General features: G+C 42.0%; 1 protein-coding gene across 2 annotated transcripts in view; it reads left to right on the top strand.

Annotated features, from left to right (window-relative positions):
• LOC113154956 (retinoic acid receptor beta) overlaps nucleotides 1-27,200 on the top strand; it is a 161,177-nt gene that overhangs the window by 115,427 nt on the left and 18,550 nt on the right. For both annotated transcript variants that reach the window (XM_026349404.1, XM_026349403.1), the window contains 2 exons: nucleotides 12,193-12,334; nucleotides 20,304-20,464. In XM_026349404.1, the coding sequence (XP_026205189.1) occupies nucleotides 12,193-12,334; nucleotides 20,304-20,464 (303 nt within the window). The remainder of the gene's footprint in view (nucleotides 1-12,192; nucleotides 12,335-20,303; nucleotides 20,465-27,200) is intronic.

The raw sequence follows: 27,200 nt of genomic DNA, 5'->3' as shown, positions 1-27,200 counted from the left end.
ATTTATCACAGCTGTGTTTGTGATGGCAAACCAGGAACCAGGGGGCTGGAGGAAGTGGCAGGCTGTGAAATAATTCCAATGTTTCAATGAACTTGACAGCAGAAATAATTACTAATAATAACTTCATAAGACAAATCATACTTACTATACTTCACTTCTCTTACACAGTGGTGCCCAACACCTATAAACACATGTTCCCCCTAAAATCACATGTTAAGGAGATACAGTTGGCACCACCGAGTATAAGTGAAAGGTCCAGCCTCTACATGGCGTGGTATAGATAATGAATGGACCACAGTATGTGAATCATCATATTGCCATGACAAATTTATGACAACTTTAAAATATTTTGAATTAAACACAAGTGATCACATACACACATACAACCCAAACAACATCAGTTGCTTTTGAAATGCTTTGTGAAAAATTTAAAACAAACAATGTGTAAGAATATCATCATGTGTTTACATAGAAATTAGGACCAATTACAACTCCTCATATCTTGTATTTCCCTTATAGAAACACATTATCCACGTGTGAATGTATTATGGATATATTGTGGATAAACCAGAGCTGAATCTTCTTCTTCTCTTTTGGCTTTTCCTATCAGGGGTCGCCACAGCGAATCATCCTTTTCCACCCAACTCAATCATGAGCATCTTCTACCCTAACACTAGCCAACTTCATGTCCTCTGTTAAGACATCCATGTATCTCCTCTTTGGCCATCCCCTTGCCCTCCTGCCAGGCAGCTCCATCTCCAACATCATTCTACCAATATATTCACTATCCCTCCTCTGAACATGTCCGAACCATCTCAGTCTGGCCTCTCTGACTTTGTTGCTAACACAGGCAACATGAGCCGTCCCTCTAATGTACTTGTTCCTTATCGTGTCTAACCTGGTCACTCCTAAGGAGAACCTCAACATCTTCATCTCTGCTACCTCCATCTCAACCTCTTGTCTCTTTCTCACTGCTACTGTCTCTAACCCATAGAGCAGAGCTGGTCTCACCACTGTCTTGTAGACCTTTCCTTTGAGTTTTGCTGACACTCTTCTGTCACACAACACTCCTGACACTTTCCTCCATCCGCTCCAACTTGCCTGCACTCGCCTCTTCACCTCTTTTCCACACTCCCCATCACACTGAACCGTTGACCCTAAGTACTTAAACTCCTGCACCTTCTTCACCTCAGCCCCCTGTAACCTAACGCTTCTACCTTGATCCCTCTCGTTTAGACACATGTATCCTGTCTTACTACGACTGACCTTCATGCCTCTTCTTTCCAGAGCAAACCTCCTCCTCTCTAGCTGTTCCTCTACCTGCTCTCTACTCTCACTGCAAATCACAATGTCATCCGCAAACATCATTGTCCAGGGAGATTCCTGTCTGACCTCATCTGTCAGCCTGTCCTTCAGCATAGCAAACAAGAAGGGACTCAAAGCTGATCCTTGGTGTAGTCCCACCTCCACCTTGAACTCCTCTGTCTGACCTACAGCACATCTCACCACCGTCATACATCTCTCATACATGTCCTGGACCACTCTGACGTACTTCTCTGCTACTCCCGACAACCTCATACTGCACCACAGCTCCTCCCTCGGCACCCTGTCATACGCCTTCTCTAAATCTACAAAGACACAATGCAGCTCCTTCTGACCATCTCTGTACTTTTCCATCAACATTCTCAAAGCAAAAATGGCATCAGTGGTGCTCTTACGAGGCATGAAACCATACTGCTGCTCACAAATCTCCACCTTCTTCCTAAGCCTGGCTTCCACTACTCTTTCCCACAGCTTCATTGTGTGGCTCATCAACTTTATTCCTCTATAGTTGCTGCAGTTCTGCGTGTCACCCTTGTTCTTAAAGATCGGAACCAGGACGCTTCTCCTCCATTCCTCAGGCATCTTCTCACTCTCTAGAATCCTATTGAACAAACTCGTTAGAAACGCCACTGCTGTCTCTCCTAAGCACTTCCACACCTCCACAGGTACGTCATCAGGACCAACAGCCTTTCCACTCTTCATCCTTTTCAGAGCCTTCCTAACCTCATCCTTTCCAATCTCTGCTACTTCCTGCTCCACAACATCCACATCTTCCTCCCTTCTTTCCCTGTCATTTTCCTCATTCATCAGCTCCTCAAAATACTCTTTCCATCTTTTCTGCACACTCTCCTGGGCTGTTAGTACCTTTCCATCTCTGTCCTTAATCACCCTTATCTGTTGCACATCCTTCCCAACTCTGTCTCTCTTTCTGGCTAACAAGTCCTTCTCTCCTTCCTTTGTGTCTAACTTGTCATACAGCTCATCGTAAGCTTTCTGTTTGGCCTTTGCCACCTCCCTCTTCACTCTACGCTGCACTTCCTTGTACTCCTGTCTACTTTCCTCAGTCCTTTCTACATCCCACTTCCTTTTAGCCAACCTCTTCCTCTGGACGCATACTTCCTCATTCCACCACCAAGTGTCTTTACCGTCTTTCCTCTTTCCAGATGACACACCTAGCACCTTCCTACCTGTTTCCCTGATAATCTCTGCTGTAGTTTCCCAGTCATCTGGAAGCTCATCCTGACCACCCAGAACCTCAGTCTCAACTTCTGCCTAAATTCCTCACAAGTTTCTTCATTCTGTAGCTTCCACCACTTGGTCTTCTTCTCTGTCTTCCCTCTCTTCTTCTTCCTGACCTCCAGAGTCATCTTACACACCGCCATGCGGTGCTGTCTGGCTACACTCTCTCCTACCACCACTTTGCAGTCACTAACCTCTCTCAAATGACCTCGTCTACATAGGATGTAGTCCACCTGAGTACTCCTACCTCCACTTCTGTATGTCACTCTATGTTCCTCTCTCTTCTGGAAGTAAGTGTTGACTACAGCCATTTCCATCCTCTTAGCAAAGTCCACCACCATCTGTCCTTCCAGATTCCTTTCCTTCACACCAAACCTGCCCATCACCTCCTCATCACCTCTGTTGCCCTCACCAACATGCCCATTAAAGTCTGCTCCAACTCTCTCCTCTGGGGATACTCTCTATGACCTCATCAAACTCACTCCAGAATCTCTCCTTCTCTTCTAACTCACAGCCAACCTGTGGCGCATACCCACTGACTACATTCACCATCACCCCTTCAATTTCTAACTGTCTCTGTTTCACCCTGTCTGAGACTCTTTTCACCTCTAGAACACTGTTTACAAACTCCCTTCAGAATCACTCCTACCCCGTTTCTCTTCCTATCCACACCATGGTAGAACAGTTTGTATCCTCCTCGAATACTACGTGCCTTGCTGTCCTTCCACCTTGTCTCCTGCACACACAGTACATCTACCTTCCTTCTCTCCATCATGTCTGCCAGCTCTCTGCCTTTCCCTGTCATTGTGCCAACGTTAAGAGTCCCTTTTCTCAAACCTATGTTCCTGCCTTTTCCCTTCTCTCTCTGGCAACGAACCCTTCTGCCTCCCCTCTTTCTTCGACAGTGGTCAAATTTCCACCGACACCCTGTAGGTTAACAGCATCGGTGGTCGTTATTAACCCGGGCATCGACCGATCCGGTATGAAAGTGTTGTGGATGATTCGCATGGTTATTTTGGCAATTTTTACGCCGGCTGCCCTTCCTGATGCAACCCTCTCTATTTATCCGGACTTGGGACTGGCACAGAAGTAACTGGCTTGCAACCCCTGTGGCTAGATTGATAAACCAGAGCTGAATAAAACCTACAAATCATTACCTACAGTTTTTTTGCCTTAAATAACACAATTTCATATCTTTCAGTAATTGGCTGAGATACTGCCTTTGTGAAGCATGTTTCATACTGATTGGCTGGTATTTCGTTTTAACTGTGGAACAGATTTTTACTTCCTATTCTTCCTTCTCTTGTTATTCTTCCTATTAAGGATGGTGCAACAGGTTGAGGAGCTAAATCACCGTTTAAAGCAGAGATGTTTTAGGTGGTGCAGGAAACTGTTCAGGAGGTGAAGTTTATGATTCCGCAGATGTCATTAAATAAAATAAAAATAAAACTTTGCATTAATACACTGATTACTTCATGGGGATTTGTCCAGGTTTATTTCTGGCGAGTTGATGCTGCATTTTAGTTTTTGTGTCATTTTTGTCGTTAAACATTGGTCATCAACTAATATTTTTATTACCCTCGATCTCTGTGCAGACCTGCATTGCCCTATGGTATAAAAAAATGGTCACAAAATGCTGCTAGTTGAACTGCTGTATTCTGCTGTCAGATTCTGTAGGAGGGTAAACTGAGTCTTTTGAATGAGGTGTGATTCATTCTCAGCATGTCCCCGCAGCTGAAACCTCTGATCCTATCATTTATTTAGCCCAGCAGCTACAATCCCCGCCCCCCCAAACTCTCCTCCTCCCCCGCTGCACTCTAGCTGGGTACGATGCTCAGCTCAAGGGTGTCCTTTGGTTGCACATTTATAAGCTTCAAATAAGTAAGTAAACCCTGTAGGGCACACAGTGGCAATTATCAGAGCAGTGTGCAGTGTCAGGTCATACATGGTGTAGAGGAATGAAGAGAGAGGACAAAGGCAGAGGGTATAATAATGGGACAAGAAAAGATTTGGGCAAAACAAAACAAAAAAAAAAAAACATCAAGGGATACGATCAGATGCAATAGTGATAGTTGTGTGCGTCCCTGTGAAAGTTGTGGACATGTCTGCAATGACTGTGTGTTTCTTGGTGTCATCTCACTGATGGTGCTTCCCTAGAGGCCTGCAGATTTGTAGCACTGGCATATGTTCACTATTGCTTCTCAGAAACCATTAGAGAGGTACAATATTACACAAACAGCTGACCGTTCAATTCACACAGTGAACTTTGAGTTGGGCTGGGGGTTAAAGCTGATAGGACCCTATACATAGTAGATGTTCCAATCAGACCTCACATCATTAGAACCATGGACCACTTCAGTAGGAGAGATGCTCATCTCACGAAGCATCATTAAACCTCTGTTAATGGTAAACAGTGAGGGAATTCTCCAGTGCTCAAACCATTCAGACCGCATTAAAAAATGAATATGCAGAAGGTGTTCTCAGGATAATCCAGACACAGGAATCTATACATTTCTCATGTCAGAAAATGTTCGATTTTCTCATCAGTATCAACAGTATATTTAATGGAATATATCCATAAAGTGAATGTGGATGAGGAAAGTTTAAATGAGGAGCAACACAGTTTAGATCATGAACTGACAACAAACCTTCCTCCAAATAGCTGAGACTTACAAAATGCAAATGTGTCTTGGAAAACAGTCTGCAATAACTACAGAAACTACAGCAGCTCCAGCTCCCAGTATAACCCCAGGGATGCTGTACAGCATTTGTCTCACACACACACACACTAGTTTCCAAGGCTAAGTGACCTGCGTGCTCTCAGCTCTGAATGACACAAGTACCTGAGTAGCCTTGGGTTCTGCACCCAACCTGAACACAGCTATATAGCAGCTGAAAGTGATGCAGGCCACTTCCATGTTCATCCATCAGACCTCACAGGTAATGTCTACCAACTCACCCGGTTTATATGAGCCAGGATAAAGGCCTCTATTAAGAAAATGAGTAATATCAAGTGAGGAGAGGTGACCTCAGACCGCTCATGTGTCATCAAGGCTGAAACATGATTGGCTTCTTTTGGTTAGAATCTGTGCTACCGAGGGGGCTTGACAGATGCTCGAGGCCGAGGCAAGATAGGCTAAGAGTCAGCCGTTTCACTCCTGTGATCTAATCTGTTACCCATCATGCATCCTGCTTCACAAATGAAAATGCAAGGTCTCATCCGTCACAGGCAGCTATGTTAAATGGAATTTTAACTTCCCCAACACCCTACCTCCACCCTGTACTGAATGACGCTCCATGGGCACCAATGCCTGCAAACGTCCAAAAGGGCCTGAATGATGAACGTTCATTGCAAAAGGCCCTACAGCTACGGGAAATTAATATCAAGAGGGGAAAAAAATCAGTTATGGCCCACTTCCAAGAGATGCTCCCCTACGTTCTGTCATTCTGCTCAGCAAAAGACACAACCTAGCTCAGTGTCTGGGTTCTGTTATCAAGACTTTCAGGGAGGATTCACATTGTCTTTAGTATTGCTCTCCTTCAAAAAGGCTGCCCCGGGCATTTAGAGAAATTTCAAAGGATGTTCCTTAGTGCCTCCACTTTGATATAACAATAGAAAGAATTGGTGGTATGATGAAGTTATTGATATGCTTTTAAATTTTAGAATACTTATGGAGTGGTACAATTGTGACATTATTAGTCCTAAGACAAAATCTAAATTGAAATCATTCATTTAAGAATCTGTAGTGGTTATGGTGTTTATGTCCAATAAGCTGAGTTTTTGTGCGGGTTCAAAGTTGGAGTCTGCTGGCCAAATGAATCCTAAAAGTGGGTTCTGATTACAGATCACCATGTTTAACTTTAATTGAACAGCTTACTGATTTTGTGTAGAAGATTTCACTGACCAAAATATATTATATCAGCATGACATAACACTACACTTGAGGACAACTAGGGGAGTCTTGCAAAGGACTGCTATAACATTACATTACACAAGTGCAAAGGAAGATGCGGAAGAGTTCTGTTTTCAGCAGTTTTTTAAAGATTGCAAGTGAGGTGGCTGAGCGTGCAGAGATAGGCAGCTCATTCCACCATCGTGGGATCACTGAGCTGAACAGTTTTCCTTGGTGTCGACTGTGTGGTGCTGGTACCACCAGACGACGTTCCCTGGTTGAGCGCAGTGGACGGGAGGGGATGTAGACCTGAGCGATTGAATTGAGATAAGATGGAGCTGTGGAGTTAACCACTCTGTAGGTAAGAGACAAAGCTTTGAACTTGATCCTTGCAGCCACCGGAAGCCAGTGCAAAGATCTGAAGAGCGGTGTGACATGAGACCTTTTTGGTTGATTAAAAATTAGGCGTGCTGCTGCATTTTGGACGTGGATGCCGGTAAACCCATCAGTAATGCATTGCAGTAATCCAGGCGAGATAAGATCAACGCCTGTACAATGAGTTGGGTTGTGTACTCCGTCAGATAGGGTCTGATCTTTCTGATATTGTGGAGGGCATATCTACACGACCTAGCGACTGTGGCGATGTGATCTGTGAAGGTCAGCTGGTCATCAATACACCATGTGTGTCTATAACATGCAAGCGATTGTATGAAGTCAGCTGAAGAATTGATCAGCTACTTTTTGTTAGCCCAACCAGTCTACTATGTGTTGTGATGCTTAACCTGACTCCAGCTTACTACCAACTTTGAGTCTGAATCATGTTGTGTGCATGTGCAAACCACTACTGGGTTCGCACTGCTCACTTTGGCTGTGGCTCAATAGGTAGAGCAGTTGTCTGCCAATCACAGGATTGGTGGTTCAATTCCCGGCTGCCATGTGACATGCCAAAGTGTCTGTTGGCAAGATACTGAACCCCAAGTTGCCCCCAGTGAGTCAGGTCAGCTGTATAGCAGCTCTGCCATCGGTGTGTGTGTGTGTGTGAATGGGTGAATGAGACGCAGTGTAAAGCGCTTTGAGTTCCAGCTAGACAGAAAAGCACTATATAAGTGCAGACCATTTACCATTACTCAGTCTCACTCTGTCAACACAGAGCTTGGACTTTAATACTTAGATTAGATAGTGACTTGTATCTCTTTATAATTCTAAACACTGAATGAGCCTAATTAATACTACAGTAGTGCAACAGTAAAAGACCTTGGTGTGATTCTAGATTCCAGACTTTCATTTGAAGCTCATGTAGATAATATCACCAGGACAGCTTTCTTTCACCTCAGAAATATTGCCAAGATAAGAAATATTTTGTAAATGATGCAGAAAAATTAGTCCATGCTTTCATCACCTCTAGGTTGGACTACTGTAATGCCTTACTGTCTGGCTGTTCAACCAGGTGTATTAACAAGCTTCAGTTAGTTCAGAATGCAGCAGCGAGAGTCCTCACTAGAAGCAGAAGATATGAGCACATCACGCCTATCTTATCTACACTTCATTGGCTCCCCGTGAAATTTCGCATTGATTTAAAATACTACTTTTGACATTTAAAGCATTAAATGGTCTTGCGCCGCAGTATCAAAGTGAACTGCTAGTGTCTTATGATCCACCACGCCTACTTCGATCAAAGGATGTTGCTGGCTGCCTGTGTTGTGGAAATTTTCTCTGCTGGTGAATAATGAAATAGAGAAAAAAAAAATTAGTCACAACTGAATTATCTAACACATTCATTTCCCTGGATTTTAAATTGTATCATCATGGCAGTTTAAGAGAAAATGGAAAAAGAGAGATTGTTTACAGAATGTCATCATCAGAGTCAGAATCTGAGCTGGAGTAATGATATGGATCAAGAATGTAAAACAAAGCTGAATTTTGGTTGGCATCATTAATGTTTGCATTTTGTCCTCTTGTCAGAATGACAGTTTTGGCAGGTGTGTAGTTGTTGGTGTCTATCAGTGTTTTCAAACATGAGAAAGTCAGTGGTGCATGGTATAGTTCTGTGGAGATGTTTTGGGTTCTCAGTCCTGCACTTCTGGTTGGCCATCCTCGCACTGTCCTGTCGGTCCTCCCGTTGTCGGTCCTTTCGTTGACGTTCCTCCCGTTGTCGGTCCTCCCATTGGGGGTCCTCCCGTTGTTGGTTCTCCCGTGGTCCCTCCTCACGTTGAAAGCTGAGTTCCTCTGTTGGCTCAGTTCACGTTGACAGCTGGGTTCTGCAGGCAGCGTGTATCCATGTAGATCTCTCTGCGACCTTCACAGCAGTGTGCGTTGTCAGGAGAACCTGGAATGGGCCTGACCAGCATTTGGAGTGCCAGTGTTTTCTTCTGAGGTCCTCTATGACCACCCAGTCACCTGGTTGGAGGTCATGGAGTGATGTGGAAGCTGGTGGTGGAAGGGCTGACTTCACCTGTTGAGAGACTGCTTTATGTGCTGCACAAAACCATGCATGATTAACAGAACTTCTGAACTTGAACTGAAAAGCCTTTGGTGAACCAGTGTTGAGTTATGGCGTCCAACATTCCCCCTTTTTGACACATGGTCCAACCCATGTGTCAGTTTTGCGAAGTGAGGAAAGAAAAGATTATTATCAGGTCCCCCCACCACAGCGGTTCCACAACAGATTCTTTTGTGGTGTGGCAAAGGACTGTATTGCTGTAAGAGAGGTGGGTAGAGAGATTGGGGTTGAAACAAAAACAGGATTGGAGATGAAAGGTTGGAGAGCAGTTCTTTTGCAGTGGCATCAGCTTTTGCATTTCCTAGAGAGACAGAGTCTTGTCATGGTGGTTAATGGGTGTTCCATCAGATTTCAGGAATTGTGTGTGTTTACATAAAGTGCCGAAATCATGTACACCACTAAAGGCATATGTAGAGTCAGTGTAGATGATTGATCTTTGTTGCTAGCTAGTCTGTAAATGCTATCAGTTCTGCAGCTTGTGCAGAATAGTGAGGGGGAAGTGAACCTGAGACAAGAGTTTCATGGTTAGTGACGACAGCAAATCCAACTCTGTTGCGACCTGTTTGTGGGTCACGCAAGGCAGATCCATCAACAAAAAGAATAAAGTCAGGGTTAGTTATTGGTGTCTCTTGCAGATCTGGCCTTGGGGAGCAAACCTGTTGGAGGACGGTCCAGACATTTAAAAATTTTAAACTTTTATCCCCATATTTTCTTTCTCATAACATCCACAATCGGTCCCTCCGGAGACTCAAGCTCCCCGGAAAACTTACTCCACATTTCAAATGTGGAGGCCGCGCGCGACAGACAATACAGACGTCTCTGTAAAGACCCCTCTATTAGGCACAAGCAATCAAAGCCAGTATTTCGTTTAAGGTCCAAATACTAATACCCTTTATTTTCGTTGTTTTGTTTGCTTGCCTTCGCTTTAGATAAAAGCCTCTGCTAAATGAGTAAATGTAAAAACCAGCTATTTAAAACCTTCTATATCGTTTTATGGTACAAGTAATCTCTTGAAACAGATAGAAGTCGCTTTGGGTAAAAGCATCTGCTAAATGACTAAATGTAAATGTAAAACCTTATATTTTGTTTAAGGAACAAATAATAAATCCTGCTATTTCGTTTAAGGAACAAATAATAAATCCTGCTATTTCGTTCAATGGTACAAATAATAAAGCCGACTCAATTATGGATAATATGAGAAAGGAAATATTACATCAAATTTAAAAAAGAAAGAAAAATTTAATGTCAATATTTCAGATGAGTTTCACTAAATTGCATTCTTGGAATCCCAGCAGCAACGATCTGGGGCTACTGCGGTCTAGTCCTCCCTTCTCAGAAGGGTTTGAGGTTGGAGGTTGGAAGTTCTTTTTTCTTCCAGGATGGCCTGTCGCTGTCCGCGTTCCGTCCCAGAAGATTGCACGTGGAATCCCACTTCTGACACCAAACTGTTGTGGAAATTTTCTCTGCTGGTGAATAATGAAATAGAGACTTCTGACGGCCGACAAGGTTTTATTTCTTTGCAAAGAAAGGTCAATCAACACACGAGTGATTAGAATGAAGAAAGACCCTGAACAAAGGGAAGTCAGGGTTTTTATACCTGAGGAACATCCCCCAGGTAGGTATCACAACCTTTTGTCTGCTGTAGGTGTTGTCACTATCTTTCTGGGATGTGGGTTTGCAGGAGTTTCCCGCAGGATCTTACACCCAGATGATAGTTCCTGAGAGACACCTACAGCATGATCAAAAAGACAAAGTTTGTTTCATACTTTGGTGAGAGAACAGAAGGTTGTGTTTGAGGAAGTTAGATACCAGGAGATACAAAGAGCTTAAATTCCCATTACACCTGTCAGTACCTCGTATCATAAAAACTACAGCTGGGGGCAGAACCTTTTCTTACAAAGCCCCAAAGTTATGGAATAGCCTTCGAAATAGAGTTGGGGACTCAGAAACAGTCTCAGTGTTTAAGTCTAGGCAGAAAACCTATTTATTTAGTGAAGCATTTTTGTAAATAGATTTGGGAAGGACTCATGGACGTAGAGCATTATGGTGAACTGGTATGTTTAGATGCTGTCTTCCCCACTCTCACTGATCACTCAGGTTTGTTGATGGTGAAGTGTTCGGTTGCTCTACATCCCAGGGAGCCCTCATGTCTGTGTTTCCTTCTGGCCCACCCTTTTTACTTAGGCTGTCATAATTAGTCCTGCCGGAGTCCCTGCTGCACTATTCTAAATATACATTCACCTCAAACTTTATCTGACTGTAAATACAACTAACTGCCATCTCTCTCTTTCTCTACCTCTCTATTTCCCTCTTCCTGTCTCCCTGTCGAGCTACACGTCATTCCACCCTCTGCCCTCTGGACCTGTCTGACTCGTCCTGATGCCCATCTTCTGGCTGGAGATCTCGTCGCTTGGATCCACCGTTTGCCCTATGGGATGCTTTTGGAGGGAGACTGGAGTTGGTCACACACTACTATGAAGTCGGTCTTGGCCTCGGCGGATGTCGGCAGATGTTTCTCGGACTCAACGCTCGATAGTCCAGGAATGGAACAAGTCTGCCTGCAAATAACTAACTGGACTCCACATTAACTTAAAGACATTAACTGTTATGCTAGACTGCCTGCTGCCTACACAGCATGTAATCACCCATATGAGGATGGGTTCCCTGTTGAGTCTGGTTCCTCTCAAGGTTTCTTCCTGTTGTCTTCTCAGGGAGTTTTTCCTTGCCACCATCGCCCTCGGCTTGCTCATCAGGGACAATCTGATTTCATGATTCATACACATTCACTGTTCATGTACTGTTCTTTGGTTGTGTAAAGCTGCTTTGTGACAATGTCAATTGTAAAAAGCGCTCTACAAATAAAATTGAATTGAATTGAATTAATAATGATGTCTTCACTGGTTTACTGCTGAATGAAAATGAAAGCAATCTTTTCAGAGAACAATGACTTTGGTCCTTAATAGGAGCTCAGTTTCACCTTGTAAAGTTCAGTTTTGGTGGACCACACCTATGAATCAAAGTCCTCAGTTATTCCTCCATACTGCACCAGCCGCTACACTCTGGTTCCCCTGTAGTAGCTTAAAACCCTTAATGGAAATGAAGAAATCCATAATTTCAATAGAGCTGTGTGGGTGATTCAGAAAATAGATGGCTACAAAAGATTAGAAACAAAATTAGGTTAACGTCATGAGATTCTTCTTTTCATGAACATGTCCCCACCCATCTGTGTTTCCTTAGGGTTTCTTCCGTCGAAGCATCCAGAAGAACATGGTGTACACGTGTCACCGGGACAAGAACTGCATTATCAACAAGGTGACAAGGAACCGGTGTCAGTACTGTCGCTTGCAGAAGTGCTTTGCAGTGGGAATGTCCAAAGAGTGTGAGTTTCAGATCCAATTTATACAGTGTACTGGTATTTATTTAATTTAAATATCATCGTAGGCAAATATAATTTCAGGTAGCATTTTTGATTTGGCATGCCAATAAAAAATAAAAAAAACAGCACTCACATAGCTAAAATTCATTTGATGAGCCTAATAACTCACAAGCAACCCTTCTCATACGACTTTGTAGGTATTAACAATTTTTATTATACCTAAACTAGCTGAAAAATGGAAATGGAGAACCTGTGATCTTCACTGGAAGAGCTTCAGTGTTTCTGGTCTTCCAACTTGATAACTCAGATTGACAGCTCTAATCCTAACCCTGAATGCCCCTAGGGTTACATTCCTACCTGCCATTCCTAAATTACCTGAGTTTGAATTTTAACACTCACAGGTTAGTGCTAATACCTAATTACTTAAATTACAATATTGACTGAAGTGTTTACTGTGTTGAGTGTGAAAATTTAGGGTTATGATGCCATTGCAGTTTTTGATTGAGCTTAGGTATGCTAGGGGCTTTCCTAGGTATGTTGGTGGCTACTCGAGCTTTGCTAATGGCAGCCAAAGCCTGTTGACGTTCATATCTGGAGCAAGAGGTTGGTTATTAACATTTGACATTATTAACATAATAACATATCTCATGTCATGATCAGATGTAAACAAGTGATCAAACAAACAAGGGTGTGCAACCTGCGCCTCAAATTGCAGTTTCTTACTTTTCCCCACAGTAGTAGAGGTTGTTGCTTTCGAGGTCTTCATGTTCTCACTACTCCATTGTCATGGAGGAACAGTTCGTATTTCACAGGTTATTGACATCCTTTGATTTCATCAGCATTTATAGCTCTAGTCCACTTCTTGCTCCATTAACCCCAGGATTGTGTGTGTGGGTGTGTACTACTTCACGCTTCAGCAGAAGAGTCATGGAAAAGATGATGTCTTGATATCCCCAGGTTAAACCCCCCACAGGGCCAACAGCAAAGGAAACTATTCCCTTCCTTATGTTAATGGATGGAGGTGATACAGTGGTTTCCTTAGCATTCTGCTCTGAAAGCCTACTCCACACTCCATAATAACTGGATGCTGTACTTACTTTGGTTATACAATTTCATCACACATATTTTAAAAACCATTGGTGATACTGACTTCACCAGATGTAAGGTTTGTAAGTGGACCTGATTAAAATGCCAGACACAAGTAATAAAAGGAAGGAGTTTATTACAACAAGATATGATAAAATGGAAGAACAGAAAACTAACCTGAAAACAAAGAAATCTCGAGAGGGTGAGGAAGCAAGGCTGGAAGCAAGGCTGGAAGTCAGTCATAATAACTGAACAATCTAGCAAAGTGGGGTGAACAGAAGGAAACTTATAAAGGACCAGGGGAGACTAGTTGAAACAGATTTGGTGATTAGTGGCAGGGGAAAGCAGGTTAAAACAATGAGGGATAATTGGGGAAAGCTGGGAAAGGGAGGATAAGGCTAGAACAGGAAGAGATTGTCAAAATAAAAGCCATGAATAGATAGATATAGATAGATTGATAGCTACAACAGACTGGTAAAAGGTTTGCAACATCTTGTTGCACATATTAAAGGACCTAAGCTTTCTCAAGAAGTAGAATTTGCTCTGTCCCTTCCTGCAGCCTCTGTGTTGCATTTCCAATCCAGTCTGTTGTCAGGTTGACTGGTAGAACATTTGTACATTTTAGCAGTGGCACGAGACATAATGTCTTCCAAAGCATCAGCACATGCTCCTGTCTCAGGCTGAGGTTGTCGAGGTGCTGTAGGATCCCACAGAGTTTATCAGCACAGGCCTTTAGCTCTCCTCTTTACTGTCGTTGCTGACACTAGTGTTTGACATGTACTATTTAGTGCAGCTGTGAGTAGAGGACCTGTGACTAATCTTTGTCTGAAACTACTATATATACAGTGAGGGAAAAGATTATTTGAACCCCAGCTGATTTTGTAAGTTTGCCCACTAACAAAGAAATGATCAGGCTATAATTTCAATGGTAGGTTTATTTGAACAGTGAGAGACAACAATGACAAAAAAAATCCAGAAAAATGCGTTTCAAAAAGAGTTATAAATTAATTTGCATTTCCATGAAGGAAATAAGTATTTGATCCCCTATCCGTCAGCAAGATCTCTAGCTCCCAGGTGGATCTTATACAGGTAACGAGCTGACATTGGCAGCCCTCTCAGCTCGTTACCTGTATAAAAGAGACCTGTCCACAGAAGCAATCAATCAATCCAGATTCCAAACTCTTCACCATGGCCAAGACCAAAGAGCTTTCCAAGGATGTCAGGGACAAGATTGTGGACCTACACAAGGCTGGAATGGGCTACAAGACCATCGCCAAGCAGCTGGGTGAGAAGGTGACAACAGTTGGTGCAATTATTCGCAAATGGAAGAAACATAAATTAACTGCCAATCTCCCTTGGTCTGGAGCTCCATGCAAGATCTCACCTCGTGAAGTTTCAATGATAATGAGAACAGTGAGGAATCAGCCAAGAACCACTCGGGAGGAACTTGTCAATGATCTCAAGGCAGCTGGGACCATAGTCACCAAAAAAACAGTTGGTAACACACTACGCCGTGAAGGACTGAAATCCTGCTGTGCCCGCAAGGTCCCCCTGCTCAAGACAGCCCATCTACAGGCCCGTTTGAAGTTTGCCACTGAACATATGACTGATTCAGAGGAAGACTGGGTGAAAGTGTTGTGGTCAGATAAGACCAAAATCGAGCTCTTTGGCATCAATTCAACTCGCTGTGTTTGGAGGAGGAGGAAGGCTGCCTATGACTCCCAAAACACCATCCCCACTGTCAAATATGGAGGTGGAAACATTATGCTTTGGGGGTGTTTTTCTGCCAAGGGGACAGGACAATTGCACCGCATCAAAGGGAGGATGGATGGGGCCATGTACCGTCAAATGTTGGGTGAGAACCTCCTTCCCTCAGTCAGGGCATTGAAAAGGGTCGTGGTTGGGTACTCCAGCATGACAATGATCCAAAACACACGGCTAAGGCAACAAATCACTGGCTCAAGAAGAAGCATATTAAGCTCATGGAGTGGCCTAGTCAGTCTCCAGACCTTAATCCCATAGAAAATCTGTGGAGGGAGCTGAAGGTTCGAGTTGCCAAACATTGGAGAGGATCTGCAAAGAGGAGTGGGCCAAAATCCCCCCTGAGATGTGTGCAAACCTTGTGGCCAACTACAAGAAACGGCTGACCTCTGTGATTGCCAACAAAGGTTTTGCCACCAAGTACTAAAGCACGTTTTTCGAAGGGATCAAATACTTCTTTCCTTCGTGGAAATGCAAATTAATTTATAACTCTTTTTGAAACGCATTTTTCTGGATTTTTTTTGTCATTGTTGTGTCTCACTGTTCAAATACACCTACCATTGAAATTATAGACTGATCATTTCTTTGTTAGTGGGCAAACTTACAAAATCAGCTGGGGTTCAAATAATTTTTTCCCTCACTGTATATATATATATATACGATATTTGTCTTCTTGCACAGTTGCTCCTACTTATTTTTCTGTCCCTGTTAGACCCAGTTTGTGCTGCTCTCCGAAGGGAGTAGTTAACAGCGTGATAAAAATTTTAGGTTACCTCGCAATTTCTAGCACTGAGTAACCTTTCTTTCTCAGCAACAATAGACAAGTCTCTAATTACAGTTCTTTCTTTCTTGCTGTTGGTACCTAGCAACTTCTGATGTTTAGGTGCAAACTAACCTAAAGAATGCCATGCTCCTATGTATGCTCCATTAATACAACTGTTCTCAGCTGAGCAACACAATTGCAAAAGGGTTTTCTCATAATCAGTGCTGGTTAAGATCGAACAAACACTGCTTTGCAGTTTACTGTTTATGAGGCTGTAATATTCTCTCCATTATTGAGAATATTGGTCGTTTTGCATTATAACTCCTTTTACTTTTGGTACTCCAAGTACATTTTGCTGATAACTTTACTTGTATTTAAGTATATTTAATCTTCACAATTCTTCAAAATTTCTTGAGGTTTACCATCTGAGAATCTGTTCTCCCCTATAGCACCCCCCCAAACCACCCCCGCCACACACACACACCCGCAAACCCCGCTCCATTAGGCTCATTAGCACATTAAACTCCAGTGGCAGCAAAGATTTATCAACCTCCCTTAACATCCACCTAGCCACAGTGTTGGGGAGCTACCATGTTAATTGTTGTGGCAAGTGGCCCAGGCTTCACCACGTGGGCTCTAGATAGATAGTGTTTATTTACCGCTGCATCTGTTTGCAAAGACATTGTGTGGCGCTTGGCTGCATGCAGATGGATTCTCAGCAACAACAGCTATCGACGTCAGCTGCCCCTCAGCAACATAAAATCCCGCTAATGCAACAGAGGAAAGCAGACAAAAAATCCCAGGCTAACCAGAAGGATAGAGGTAGCTGTGAGAAAAGAAATAACAAGGGAGGACAAAAGACACAGTGTAGCAAATTGGTCATTGACTTGAGAAGGGGGAGTGTCTTGGAAAACTTACAGATGTGAGTATCACTGTGGGTTGCATTTACCACTGTGTCCTACTATGTGTCCTAAACTTAATAACCCTTAAGTTTAATACATTAACAAGCACTTAAAAAACACTTTACACTAACTCATTCAAATCTCTCCCTTTAAGCCCCACAGAGTGGCTGGGTAGAGGTTTATCTTTAGGAGGTAGAGTGGCTGTCTACCAATTGTGAGATTGGTAGACACTCCAGCATATGACAGCTCCCTCTGTCATATGCTGAAGTGCCCTTGAGCAAGATAATGAACCCCAAGTTTCCCCCAGTGTGTCAAATTAGCATGCAAGCTTTGTGTGTCTGTTTGTGTGTGAAGACCAGCCTGAATTTTAAACCCTTGGACTAAGAACATTTTTAGAAAGTTAGTACATATTCTTGAAGTCCTGTCAGTCAAAGTTTGGACTTCTTTTTAGCCCACACAGAGATGTTCTTTTGTATTAAGACCTAGACAATTTGGAGACTAAGGTCACACCTTGAACTCTGTGTCATGTTCCTCAAATCATGACTGAAACCTTTTTGCACTGTGGCAGGGACATTATCCTGCTAAAAGAGGCAATGCCACCAGAGAATACCATTTCCATAAAGACCCATACCACCTACTTAAACGTGTCCACCATGTCCGCCATAAAAGTAAAAGCCAGGACTCACTGTTTCCAAAGACAACATTATCCAGAGCATTCTATTGCCTCCACTTGCCTTCTTTCCATTATGCTTCCTGATGTTGTAACTTTCTTCGGTAAACCATGCACATGCACCTGATTGTGCACAAGGTACAGGGACATGTGATTTATCAAGCCAGGTCACCTCTGGCTTCCAGTTCCAGTTCTGATACACACATGACTATTGTAGGCCCATTAGAAAACAGAAAAGTCAAAATCTTGCTGACTCAGTGTGCCTAATTTTAAACTTTCTGAAAACAAGAATGTGACATTTACATCCAGTTGGTCAGCTGTGTGGAGGTAACGAGGTTACCAACATTGTGTGTCTCATTTATTATGAGACACACAATGTTAGTGCCCCACAATTCTACAGAGAATGCTTATGCTAAACTATCTGCCTTTACTAGAAAATAGCATGGAAATGTGTTGCTCCTTCAAAGCTAGTGGACCAGTCACAGTTTTTGTGGTTTGGAGATATGCATGTCAGCATAGTTTCACACTGACAGTGCCACACACTAACAGTGTCAATATGGGGAAGACCCAGGGCCTGAAGAGACTATGTCTCTCAACTGGCCCGGGAAAGTCACTGCATTCTCCAAGTAGAAAGTGGTAGAGGTGTTAATGGATATCTGGGCATCTCTGCCTAGATTGCTGCCCCCGCAACCCAGCCCCAGATAAGATAGGGGAAGAAGATGGATATGCAATAGATTCATGTACACTTTTCAAATGTGATTTTAAAGGCATATATGTTTCTACATACAAATTCACATTTTGCAAGTTTTCAACACTGACACGTAACTAATTACGGTATATTACATGATATAGGCACATTTATATTTTATAGATATTACTTTAAATATTATTCACATTAAATCTGATATCAATGTAATATTATAGATCTGATATTAAACTAACAGTACATGTAGGCACATGGTTTATGTGGAATGTGTGTGAAGCAAATGATGAGGTAGTGTAACAAGTCTATTGCTAAATTTTGTGTACTACTACTATCAATTGTTGTTTGCTATATGTCCTGCTGCTGGTGTCAGTGTTAGACCCATTTTTTCTGTGGAGCAGCTTAAAGCAAAGTCTTCTGTCAATCAAAGCCTTCTCACTGATGATACAATCATGATAAACTCTGATTACAGACAGGGTTAGGCTCACTAGTTTCATTTGTCAGTGCCACTGAAGTGCAATTAAAATGTAATAACACTCAAAAATAAACAGTGCCAACTATCTCTCTTTTCTTATTTTTTGTAAAATTTGATAGTGTTGATTTTACCTCTATTTTTTGAAGGAGAAAAAACAACTTATTATTTAGTTATTAATGTCAGTGCAATCAGCTAAGTAAAACATTAACTTTTGTTTCATTTTGATGCATTTAGATATAGATGCAGATGATGTTGAGAGTATGATGTAAGATTGTAGTGTAATTTGAAACTTTTGGTGAACACACATGTAGTTTGCAAAGAAAGAACATAATTGTTAACATGTGACCTGCTGAACTAAAAGTCAGCAGGTCACATCAACTAAAAGTCCTCCATATCGACCTGAAAATATTTTAAAATTAATGCAAAAATTTGCTATAGTACTACTAGTGGTCAAGATATCTTCAGGGCACTTTTAGTAATTGTTTTTGAATAATTGGAGGCTGTACAAACATGCTGTAGGCACAGCATTGACATGCAGTATTGTGTATCACCATTTAATTGTGGACTTGTTAGCAAACATTTACTTATTTACACTATCTATGTAAGGTGGATGAGAGAGTGGTGAAGGTAGGTGAATACTTCAATACTCGAACAGGATCCACAAATAATGGTAGATGAATGGGGATGCTGAGAGATGGAGTCTTTTGATGAAAAGATGCATGATGCAGGTTGGTAAAAGCTGGATAGTTGAGTTTAAAGGCTGTAGAGTGTATTGTGAGCGGTAGATAACTGAGAGATCCATGACAACAAAATTAACCAGACACAAAGGTCATGTCTGAAATCAAGAAGTCCAGAGTAACACAGTCACTGATAGGCAGACAAAATCCAAAAACCACAATAAAGGCAGGAGATCAGTGGTCAACAGTCAGTTCAGATGGGCAACAGGTTAGCAGATTCACAAGCAATAGTTTACAGATGGCTGGAGTGTTGCTTCGGTCGAAATGACACAATCTGGCGGATGTTAGAGGGCGACAGTCCTGCTTAAAAAAAGAGACTATGTACAGGTGAAACAGACGATGCGATTACTGGTAGGAGAGAGTGGAGAGGGACAGACAGAGAACAGTAATTAAACCATATATGGGCATGGCAGGAAGTGAGACTGTGACAAACTAGCAGTCCCAGTATTACATTACTTTTACCTCTGACTTTATTCCAGTGGCTCAAATGAGGAACCATTCAAATATTCAAAGTTAATTTAAAGTTGTTAAAAAATCATGCTATACTTTTATGAATCACTTGAATTTTTTCCCTCGGCTTTTGTTTTCTTACTTTTTGAGACATTGCCAGTGGCAGTAAGCCGACTGGTTGAGCTGACAGCACTCTGCAGCTCAAAACCTTCTGTCCTTATGTAAGGTCTGAGTTTATAATTTGACAACTTGCATTTCTAAAAAGCAACCACATAAATGCTTACCAGCAACAAAGTTCTTCTTTACTTCTGAAGTTGTCTTTTATTTTATTTTATTCACAGACATCCTCAATTACTGCTATGACCAAGCCTTCCATATGAAATCATCATTGTTGACACTAATCCTAATCTTTTGTTCTCCTTCAGCTGTTCGAAATGACCGGAATAAGAAGAAGAAGGAGAGCCCAAAGCTGGAGCTGGCAGAGAGCTATGAACTGACTGCCGAGCTGGAGACCATTATTGAAAAGATCCGTAAGGCCCATCAAGAAACCTTCCCTTCCCTCTGCCAGCTTGGCAAATACACCACAGTGAGTCAATTTTCTGCAGAGCATAGTAAACATTTTCCTGTATGTATGTGTCTTTACAGTGGATCTACACAGTGGTTCAACTTTGGTTGCACCTATTATTGAATTATGAACACAACAGAGCTACACCTTTTGAATCTTGTACTCTACTGTCCAGTGGAATGGTTTCTTTCTTTGATCCAGTCTTACAGTATAGCCCAGAGTGCAGAGCTCATAATGATAATAATAATCAATCTCTTGTACTGTACTCTAAATCCTCATGTAATGCAGATCATGAACTGAATGTCTCTCTGTACTTACTAACTGGATATGAGGAGTGACAGAAAATCAGTAAAAGTCATAATTACACTCTGTAACTAATGCATTATCTTACAGATCCCCCTAGTCGGACAAATCTGGGATATATCCAGGTCATGTCTATCCCAAAATGGCAACTCAGTGACAATTACACTTTCTTTAAGTTATTGAAAAGGGTTTACTTGTCATCTGAAAGGCAGTTCTTACAGACTGGTTGGGAGTCCTGGGCCTTAAAACTGTCATTAAGGGCCTGAACCATGTTCTAAGTGGCTGACAAAGTCTACAATGCCACTTTTCACTCACTTACAAGACAATCCCTTTCTTTGGTTGGGTGGAACAACAACCCGCAGGTGGTCTCAGTGACTGCCAAGGTGTTAATGACTTACCGTATTTTCCTCATAATAAGGCGCACCTAAAAGCCTTCAATTTTCTCAAAAGGCGACAGTGCGCCTTATAATCCGGTGCACCTTATATATGGATCAATATTGAATCGCAACAGGTCTCGCAACTACGGTAAACAGCCGCCGACTCCATTTTCCCTCGAAGAAGAAGTAGCGTGCGGTGCATGCTGGGATATATGAGTTCGCGTAGCGTGCCGTTGTTATGCCGAGTTTTGCATGCCTGCCGACATCTGCATCCCCCACTCTAATCAGGGAGGAGGATGCCGATCTCGGCAACTCTCGAGTTGCCAAATATTGCAACCCTTCCCTTATTAACTGTAACACACGTTATAACAAAATGCTGTCATTTGTCCATCTTTTAGATTATTTTAAGCTGACAGTGAAAATTCACACACGCAAAAGTGTGAGTGGGTCAAATCATACATAAGTTTGCACATCTTGTACATACAACACTACTAATCTGCTTTAGCATTTTTAATAACATTAATAAGGGAAGGGGGTGCAATATTTGGCAACTCAGAGTTGCCGAAATCTGCTTCCTCCTCCCTGATTACACTGGGGGAGACAGATGTCGGCAGGCATGCAAAACTCGGCAGGCATGCAAAACTCTGCATAACACCGTTTCATTTCCATTTGTGTGTTTGTGCAAAAACCCCAAAATAGCTCCTATTAAGAGACACGGTTACGGCGCAGAGTTTAAACTCAAGGCGATCAGTCATGCAGTAGAACATGGACCAGCAGATGAACCAGTTCGTTTTATTGTGGAAACTAGCTTGATTTACCGACGGAGAAAATACGTCAAAGCTGTACTACTGAACAGAGAGTGGAAAGAGCGCTCACTCTGCAACTAATTATCTTAACAAAGATCAACTAAAATACACAACTCACTACACAAATTTTGAGAACAATACTATAATACTTTTTAGCTGCCTTTGTCACAACTTATTGTTATTCATTTATAACTTGAACTGAAAGGCACGACACAGTCAGAGCACATCATCAACATGGACAAAGATAAACTGTGTCACGGAAATTCTACGTCACTGACTTTACCTCGGGGAAAATAATAAAACAGCTGTTTATTCATTTTGTCAGAACGCTGGTTTGTAATCTATTAATAAAGTTTGACCGACCTATCTGACTGTTTTCTTGACATTCCCTTTAGCGCAGCTCCATCTAATGTTGCATAAGGTAACCCCAGCCTCTACTGTATCGTCTATTCTTTGTGCCTTATAATGCGGTGCCCTTATATATGAAAAAAGTTTTAAAATAGGCCATTCATTGAAGGTGCGCCTTATAGTGCGGAAAATAGGGTAATTACTCCAGAGTTTAAATGTCTGCGATTTACAACTACTCAGAACCAACATAAACTAATGGCTAGTTCTAGACTGGACTTGTTTAGTGTTGGTTCAACTTTCAGACCTTCTAAGAATTGGTTTGCTTTTTCACAGACAGAAGAGCCACAGACGAGCCAAATAAATCTTAGATTTGAAGTCTAAATGAGGATATACAGATTTTTATCTTTACAACAAAGCTTAAGTTGATCTTGTTGATCATGATAAGCCTTAAGCTTAATTCTATACCAGCAAAGAGTAGGTGCCACTCTGGTACCAGGTTTCCTGGCTGCAAGCTAGTTCTTTGACACTGCAAAGAACTGGTTTATAATTTAGTACTGGCTCTAAACCAGCACTTGAACTTAAAGGGATGTTCAAGAACTTCAAGAAATTGCCACTGAACAGCATCTTTTAAACAGAGAGAGTTATCAGGTTTATTTTGGTTGAGGCGGACACAAACTTGAGTTTCAAGTTTTTCAAATATCTGAGAAGTAGAATAAATGGGGCTGATCCAACTTGCGTCATTATCTGCTCCCATAAGTCAAATGTCAGATTCATGAGACAGAGCTAAGCTGGGTGTCAGGCTTTATTCCAACCTGTCATCTCTCAGCAGACATCAAGGTTGAGAGTTCTGCTGTCCCTGAACCCTCAAACTTTGGGCCCTGCACTAAACTAACAAACCATGAAAGACCAGATAGCAACGGAATGTTAATTCAAGCAGGGCCTTGAAAAAGAATCTCGTCAGTCAGACATGTCAGATTCTTACAGCCCAGTCTCAAAGCGTTCGACCCTATATGAAATGTGCAAGCTCTACATTTGACTGACATCAAGTTTCTCCTTCTCCCAGGGGACAGATCTGCACTCATCATGACTCAGTACAAAAGTTAGAGGTCATACAAATTCTGAACAAAAAAAAACCTCCAGAGCGAATACCAGTAAATGCCTCAAACCCTTGTTCAGCTGAGCTTTTTGATGCTTTGACAGACGAATGGTTGGAGCTGCAGGATGGCTGATCACTAGCTTGATAGCAAGCTGAGACAATGCCTTTGATTGACACCTCAGCATTGCAGCATTGTGCAGGAAGCTGACAGCTTTTAATGTGTTTGTTTTTTAGGTGCCTTACATATAGATTACACATGGTGGAAATGAGCTGTGATTGACACAGGCACTCCACAAACACTCTTCTGTAGTGAGCTGAGAGCAGGAGGGGGGAGGTGTATGCTTAATAATTTGGGGGAAATGCTATGACAACTGTTACTCATATAAAATACTGTTTATACCAAGATAAGCAAACGTACTAAGCAGCTATAATGTGCTATGATGACTCCTTTGTTGCATTGATGAAGATCATTCAGTCACTGAGCAAACTGGCACAGAATGCAACTGTTCTCCAGAGTGTGCAGCTGCACAGTGCTGCTGTCATTTTAATGTACAGTGAGCTTCCATCTCCATAACTCTATTTTCCCCCTTTTCAATTCAAACACAAAGCTACTAATTGCTGTAATGCTTCTCTACTCCACCCTGATCCCATTCCCTCTCCTGTGAGACACTTCCTGCTTTTACTAAATAAACAGTCTGTATTGAAGTAAAATCAACAGCAATAGAAGACATAATAGTAAAAATTTTGCTCCTGCGTTATGATATAAGTCAGTGTTTGCTGTTTGCTAGAGTGGCAGTTGGGCTTCAGATAAAGCCTTAATCTGGATCAGTGGTAATTATGCTTGCTCACAGTCTGTGAGAAGTTCCTCATTATTACAAGCGATTAGATCCCGATGCGCCTTTTGAGTCCTCCTTGTCGGGAACAGAAGAGGAGCTTCCGTGCCCCTAGATTAGGTTAAAGCTCCAATTATGTGGTAAAATATTCAAATCCTAGTCTGCAGTGATTTAGGAGTTCATTGCTGGGTTAGAGTAGATAGCTGCGTGAGTGAGAGGGCTTAGCTCGACAATGAATAATGTTTCATTGACAGTGATGGTGATGAAAAACGAGCCTGGCAGTTTCAAAGACAAAATAAGACATTAGCGTTCTGCAGGGCCCAGCAGATCTAGGCTGCTGTACAGTACACAGCCCAGCCTGGAGATATTAGCCGCATTACAGTTTGTCCGCCATCGCCATCCATCACAGGTGACGGCTGCTTCTGCTGCCTTTTCACTTTCTGCATCTGTAGACACAAGCCTGCTGATGTATTACAAAGAGCTCATTTCCACACTGGCAGCTTCATTTCTAATGTCGCAGCTTGTCTAATTTGTTTGGATAAATATTCTTAAATGAAATTAGAATCCCCCTGCAACTTCCTTGTTTCACTCTATTGAATTATGGGACTGGCATAATTGACTGAAATTGCAAAGGGGGGAGTGAAAAAAATCCAACTGCAAATTATCTTCTCTCCTTTACCTCAGCTCCCCTTTTTCCGTCCTCTCTCTGTCTTCACCGAAAAGGAAGAGCAAGATAAGTTGCTTTAATATCAGCCAAGCCCAACCCCCCCAACAAATGTGCACTGTGCAAACACACTTCCCCTCTCTCTCGCACACACTCATGTCTTGGCACCTTTACCTCCTCCATCCCCATCCAATTGGACGTCAATCAGTGGAATGTGGATCCATAGTGCTGTTGTGTCGACTGCAGCTCGTTGTCTGTGATTTAAGCACAGCCCTAATGTGCTTCTCACACTTAACCCCAGACCATATTTAATGATGTCTCTCTCTGTCTCTCTCTGCTTTTCTCCGTCTCCCTTTGTCTCCCTGTCTCTCCCTCTCTTTCCCTTGGGTGGCCACACCATAGATTGTTTGCTCATGACAGTGTCCAGCAGCTGCAGCACTAACTGCCTCATAGTAACTACCACAGGGGGATTGATGCACTGTGAGAGAGAGGAGCCACTCTGGCTGTCTCCACACTCACTTCAGTGGGCTGGTTGTGGACTGGAGTGGAGGGCACTGCAATGTTCAAGGCTGCTCACACTCAGGCAGCCCTTACATATTAACATATTGGATTTTCAGTAAACAGTGGCATATTAGCTTTTATAAGGAAGTAATTTTTTAACATACTGAAATTTTCCCTGGCAATCAAAACTTCCTAAAACTTCACTTAACCAGTGTCTGACTTAAGATTAGTTTTTTGCCTTTTAACAGTCAAAGAATCTGTGCTTGGCCAGGAGAACTGGTTCCAAAGTAAAGCTTGTAAGCTGAACCAGCACCAACCTAGAATTAGCAATTACAACTAAAGAGACCAAACATGAGTTTTTTGCGAACATGCATGCTGCTTTTGTTTGCAGACAGAAGGGAGAGGCCTTCAACCTTATCCCACGGTTAAACATGATGGTGGGAGCGTAATGCTGCAGGGCTGTTTTGCTGTTCAGGAACAGGGACCATGAAGAAATAAGATTTTGACATTTTGAAGAATAATGTAAAGGAATCTTGCTTTAGATCACTGCTCCAAGAAGACAATAACCGGCAGCATACATATAGATTTACCCAACAATTTTCAAGAACAAAAAAAAATTAAAATCAAGGTCCTGTAGTGGCCCTCTCAGAGCCCAGATCTCAATCCTATTGATAATCTGTGGCAAGAGGTCAAGGTTAATGTTCATGCTCAAAAACCACACAATTTGGATGAGCTGGAACAATTTCCTGTTGAAGAGTGGGCTAAGATCCATCAAGAGACATATGCCACCTAGTGAGCAACTACCATAAAAGGTTGCTGTCAGTTGGGAGTTACACTATTAATATTAACTGTCAGAGGGCTAAAAATCTTGAAAGCAATTAAACACTTGTGAAAACTGGACTTTTCTACAAAAGAAAGAAAAAATACAAAGACCTATGATATGAAGTTTGGCATTAATGGATTGATTACATAAGACCCCTGTGGCTAGCTGGCTAGACTTAACAGAAATCTTATAGCTTGTCTGTACAACTTTAATATTCTCTTTGTCTCGGTTTAGATAGTTATGTAATGCTTCATTTCAGTCTTTCTTCAATTTTATATAATGCTGTATATGAAAGCACGTTGATTTTCATTTTTTTCTAAAAACTGTCAGATTTAATTACAGAAGAATCACAACTTAATGTCATGCTACAACTTTCTTCAAATTACATCAGTAATATTGGCTTAAATACACAGGGAGAGTTTGTTTCTGTTTAGCTTCAAGATACTGTTTTATGAACCTGACTTCATTACAGTTCCTGCTGAATAAACAACTGGAGCCAAGGAGTTTGTTTGCAGACATAAAGCACTCTTTGTCTACGTCGCTTTGCATTCATGACCTGAAAATAAAAAGCCCATTCAAAACAGTGAATTACAGCTGCACAAAGGCTTTGTTTTAGTCTCTCCTGAGACCTGTGAATCATACTGTGTGCACTCCCAACACATACTGTTTCTGCAGGGCTAGGTTGTGCTTTTTGATTGTGTCAGGAGCCCTGCTTATATAGCTGTTTATTGCTTGGTTATATGCTCACAATTGCCCGTAAAGCTGATCCATAAATGAGACCTCAAAAAGAGGACGAAAACAGGCTCAGAACTGCTGAAACATTTAGGAGCCAAATGTTGAGATGTTCATTACTTATTTCTCATTGGGTACTTTGTGTTGAAAGTGCTGTGTCTAGCATACAGTTGTTTTATATTGATGTGAACCGACTTACAATTGTCACTTTTATCCTGTGTTGATTATTTTATTAGCACAGAAATTATGTGTCCAAGTATTCATGGTCTGGACT

The sequence above is a fragment of the Anabas testudineus genome, chromosome 11, assembly GCF_900324465.2.
Source record: "Anabas testudineus chromosome 11, fAnaTes1.2, whole genome shotgun sequence".
NCBI lineage: Eukaryota > Metazoa > Chordata > Actinopteri > Anabantiformes > Anabantidae > Anabas > Anabas testudineus.
The sequence above is the reverse complement of the archived record's forward strand: the minus strand, read 5'-3'. Positions and strand labels throughout refer to the sequence as shown.